The following is a 4,732-nucleotide window of genomic DNA, read 5'->3' on the forward strand; positions in this document are numbered from 1 at the left end:
CACGTGAGTGATGGCACGTGTGACTTGATACAGAATCTTTTTGCTTATTATATTTTGGCGTATATCACTCTATAACTATTGAATATGTATATTGTGATTTCCTTGGATTTGTGCAATGGGAATCGGATCGTGATGAGATCACGATAATGAGATCGATTCACCTTTAAACACATATCCTAAATAATCCCGGTCATAGGTTACTCGAGAGGGACATCGTGATAACCGGACAGACTCCAGTTGATTTTCGAATCTTTAACTCTAGAAGTGCCTTCGTGTGTGAGTTCAAGAGTATGCCATATGTCAAAAGCCGTTTCGCACAAAGAAACCCGATTGAACTCATTTTTGTCCAAAGCGCAAAATAATGCATTCATAGCCTTTGCGTTTAAAGAAAAATACTTCTTCTCCAAATCCGACCATTTGTTCATCGGTTTAGAGGGAAGTTGAAAACCGTTTTCAACAATTTTTCATAAATCCAAATTCATAAAAACAAAATATGTTTCCTAATGTGACAAGGTATAAATCTAGGCTGGAATACCATAGTTGTGATTTCCATGGCCCTGCCAGAGACTAAATCTTGAAAACTACTCTTAAACTGCTCCTGGTCCCACCAATGCAGGGCTTAGGGACGGTCAATTAATCAGCCTTACCCTAGCAAGCAGGGAGACTATTGCCACGGCTCGAACCATTGTCACCTAGATCATAAGAGAACAACATACCATGACAAGAAGGTTCAGCCTCTACCAACAATCAACAATCAAAATTAGAATAAGGAGTAAGAAAACATGAATACAAAAACAGCTTAATTTCTTTTGGATGTTAAAGTTCATAAAAAAAAAAGTTTAAAGGATGATGGAGTTGTAAGTTGGGGTCATTTGTAAAATGCTGAGATGGTTAAGTAGCATTTGGAGAAAAACTAAACGACATAGCACATTACCTTGTAAAATGCACTAGCATTAAGTTGCTTACGAAGGTGTTTAAAATGTTTGGATGAGTGCTCATATAAGTTTGGATGTGTTTGATGAATAAAACATAGCACACTATGTTGGAAGAGATTTTAGTTCAAGTTGGAGGTTCCATAAGGGGAAGACCATAGTGCTACTTTTCTTCCCAATCGACAAGTCCAAATTATTTTCTCTATTGAGATATTTGAGTTGTTAAGTGCAATGTTGCACAAGTGATATGTCTCATGTTTGAGTCCACATGTCTGTACGCTATTTGATATAATGAAATTTTCTTCAATTTTTTTTAAAAACAAGTCTGGATTGCCCTAAATCAGCCAAAATCGGCAGAGTTCAGATCAAGTCTACTTAATTCCAAATGTGTCAATTTCCTGCATCAGCAACCATCCCAGGTTGACACGGGTGCTGTGCAATAGTGCTGGATCTGAGCACATTATATCTCACTACATGCTAAATTAAGTATATGGCAAGATACTGAAAAAGAAAAAAATAAAGAAGCAAAATTGTATATATGATCGTAAAGAACAACGGTAGGACTACAACAAAATCCATGGTGATGGTAGTGTGTAAAAAACCAGTGCTAGCAATGGCTAGGGTATTATCATGGGGCTACCAAAGCGAATTCTGAAACGACAGATTTTTTTTATATTGATTTGATTGCAAATCAATAAAAATATCTAAGAAGTGACAGATTCTTGGCTGTCAAGGAACAAAAATAATACGGAGGCATATAAAAGCAAGGTTGTAGAATTATTGAGTTAACAGCGACAGATAATTGTGCTAAAGAAGTCTACTTGAGTTAACACTGTTGAATTCCGCCCTGGTATCTGTTAGAACTAGATCAACAAAAAAACGTAATGACGCAGCATTTGACAACTTAAAATTTCCAAAGATGACAAACTTGCAAGTGTTGTTGGCTGATAGTTCTTCACTAGGACATAAAAGAGGTACTGTGGTTGGTGTTATAAAACCAAAGTCATAGAGAATGCAATCGATATCACTGAAACACTGAAAGCATGTTATAACCCAGAAATGCCATATGCAGTAGTTCTTTGTCTAATTTTGTAACAAATCCTTTTTTTCAACCTTGTTTCGTTCGTTCCCTAGGCAGAGAATTTCTGAGTTGCTTATTGATTTGCAATCAAAATGACAATGCCTGCAAACCATTATGCGGATGAATTGGCAACTACTTCATGTTGTAAACGTTCCCAATGATGATACAATGTAACAAGAAAATGAGGAGGAAAAGATCATAAAAGACAGTATAAACCTAATAAAGAACCTATCAATTACTTTGAAGCATAAGGTGCAGAGTCGAGAAGATCAACTAGAAGACAACAAAAGATCGAATAGATCAAGATTACCAGCAGAATCAACCACTGAATTCTCCACAGCAACTCCAAGCTTCATCCCTGAATCCGGAACAGGACAAGGCTCGGCCAGCCAATTCACACTCTTAATCTCACCGACTTGCTTGCTTGCTTGGCACCCGTCCACCCTCTTGGTGTCTACTTCCTCCACATCCAAGACAACCTTCGCCGCTGCATGTCGGTTCATGTGTCCCGCCAGACTACCCTTCTTCGGCTGCCCTCCGCCGGCCTTACTTCCCCCTCGGTTAGTTGTCGGGCTGGCAATCCACTTCTGTGCATCGTCCCATTTCGATGGCGCCGGCTTCGAGAACGGTGGCACGAACGCTGCTGCGGCCGTCAACCGGTGCGCCGGCGTTCGCTCCGCCTTCTGGAACTCGAAGCCAGATGACGCGCTCTCCGATTCGTAAGAATCCTCTTCCTGACACTTAACCCTAGGTTCCCCCGTCGCGTGATCCCTCGATCTGTGGCCACTCGCCATCTCCGTTGACGTGGAGCACTCTACATCCTTGCAGCTATCCGCGGCACTGGCCCCTGCAAGATTTCGCCAAGGTATCCTTTCAATTAAAGTGTAAAAATCTCACCTTTTTTTCATCCAAGACAAGAAAGGAGAAATCTTTACTTCTGTCCTCGAACTCCGAGGGTTCAGATCTCAGTGAAGTCTTCGTTTCGAGCTCCTCCTTTTCCTTTCTCCTCCTCTCCGCTCCAAGCAGCATCGCCCGCAGCTTCTTAGGGGAGAATCCACCGCCCTAAACGGCAAAACACCAAATTTAACCCAAAAATCCGACTGAAATCATAAGAACACCCCATCAAAGTATCCAAGAAACGATCTTAAAGGTAAACTCCATCTCTGGTCTTTTCAAACTCGAATCATTGCAACAAAAGGCATCGAATCGGAGCCGAAGCAAGCACATCCGGACGAAAAGTTTTGCAGCGAAATCAATGCGATGAGGGACCCATGCAGGAGGTTTGATTTGCGAATCTCGGATACCAGTCCTTGAGCTCAGAGAAATAGAGAGGGAGACCAGAGACTAGAGATTACCTGGGGGGACAAAGGCTTGTGGATGCGCTCGTAGTCCATGGGAAGGAATCGGAGCTGAGATCGGGACTGGAATCAGAAATGAGGAGGGGGAGCGACGAAAGGAGGAAGACGGATGTGTGTGGGTAGTGTGTTTTACAGGTGAATCAGAAGTAACACATCGTAAACAAGTGGATTGGGTTGAGGGGACCAATCACCATTGGATTTGGGAGTTGGAAGTTGCTGCTGTGAATGCTGCTCCAGTTTGAGACAGAGAGATGTCCTATGAAGTGTCTCTTCTCCCTTGAAGAAGAAGGTTCACGTGAAAGCACAGCTTGCTTTTGTACAGCAATTCCTTTCGTCTTTTTATCATCGTCTGCATATTGTGCTACTCACATTGAACTCATATGACTTCAAGATCATGTTCGAGTAATCTACTGTTGATTCTCTTGGAGAACATAGTTGGTGTTAGCAAGAGATTTACAGAAACCAACATCAAATGCTACATTGGATATGTTTACGATTCAATGAATCTTCTTTTTCTACAAAATGGAACTCTCATGAACATCGAAGCCGTCTGATGTCACCTTTACGTGAACAGACCTCTCTCTCGCCTTTCCGTGTAGTCTCATGTGATGTCTGTGCAAAGGAAATGACGGCAATTACGTTGACTGAAACAGGTCGAAGGAGTCAGGACTGTTTCCACACGCAAGCCTAAGACATTAAAAGCAGCGAGACTCGCCCAGGTGATGAGACCACACACCGAACACTCTGCATCTTGGGATTCCATGGTGATGAGAACATTCTGAGCATAATCATTCATGATTCATTCCACCAGCATTTTCTTGTTCTTCTTCGACATCAAATCTGAACTCAGGACACACACCACATTGGCTCAAATGAAATTGGTGGGTTGACAGGAAAAGCTGAACTTTGATTAATGTAGAAGATGCAGCGCGGAATCGTTGGCCTCAACAGGATGGTATTCTCGAGTGCATCTGTGCACAGAAGTTGAGGCAAGTCTTCTTCGTTGTACTGAGATAGAAAGCAGCAAATAATTGAGTATGAAATGAGCAAACTTTACTGTTCTATGTTACTATTATTCGTTCTACTTTTGATGAAAGAAGCTTCATATCATCTTGCGAAGGAAAAAATAAATGTCCATTACCGAAAAAAGAGTATTCGGATTAGATATTGGTCTTTCAAATAATCTCGAGTCAGCATGATGGTTTGATGTCGTATCAATCAAGCCATCTAAGTCGTGATGATAAGATTCGGTAATTTATTATACACGTCGTTTTCTTAGCGACGAGCGGAAAAGGAAGACGCCATCGGGTTTGGAATTACCGTTGGCCAATGAATAATAATTAGGAATATATATTAGGCTC

At 41.5% G+C, this 4,732-nt stretch overlaps 1 protein-coding gene across 2 annotated transcripts; it reads right to left on the reverse strand.

The window, feature by feature from the left end:
* Nucleotides 1-475: 475 nt before the first annotated feature.
* Nucleotides 476-3,736, reverse strand: LOC135673581 (uncharacterized). 2 transcript variants are annotated; one of them, XM_065182637.1, is made up of 4 exons: nt 3,369-3,736; nt 2,949-3,075; nt 2,324-2,860; nt 476-692 (listed from the first exon to the last, which is right to left on the reverse strand). In XM_065182637.1, exons 1-4 carry the CDS (start codon nt 3,405-3,407, stop codon nt 649-651), a joined length of 747 nt encoding a protein of 248 aa, XP_065038709.1. In that variant the 5' UTR covers nt 3,408-3,736; the 3' UTR covers nt 476-648. The 2 variants fall into 2 exon arrangements, with proteins under 2 accessions (XP_065038709.1, XP_065038711.1); XM_065182639.1 differs by lacking the exon at nt 476-692 and having other exon boundaries at nt 2,225-2,860; nt 3,369-3,735.
* Between the last annotated feature and the right edge of the window lie 996 nt (nt 3,737-4,732).

This window comes from Musa acuminata, chromosome BXJ1-5 (assembly GCF_036884655.1).
Source record: "Musa acuminata AAA Group cultivar baxijiao chromosome BXJ1-5, Cavendish_Baxijiao_AAA, whole genome shotgun sequence".
Lineage (NCBI taxonomy): Eukaryota > Viridiplantae > Streptophyta > Magnoliopsida > Zingiberales > Musaceae > Musa > Musa acuminata.

Excerpts from the sequence above, each read along its gene's own strand:
- LOC135673581 (XM_065182637.1), bottom strand. The coding sequence starts at position 3,407 with ATGGACTACGAGCGCATCCACAAGCCTTTGTCCCCCCAG. Across the intron at positions 3,076-3,368 it reads ACAAGCCTTTGTCCCCCCAG|GGCGGTGGATTCTCCCCTAA; the intron begins GTAATCTCTAGT and ends TTTGCCGTTTAG. Across the intron at positions 693-2,323 it reads TTCAGTGGTTGATTCTGCTG|GTGACAATGGTTCGAGCCGT; the intron begins GTAATCTTGATC and ends CTTATGATCTAG.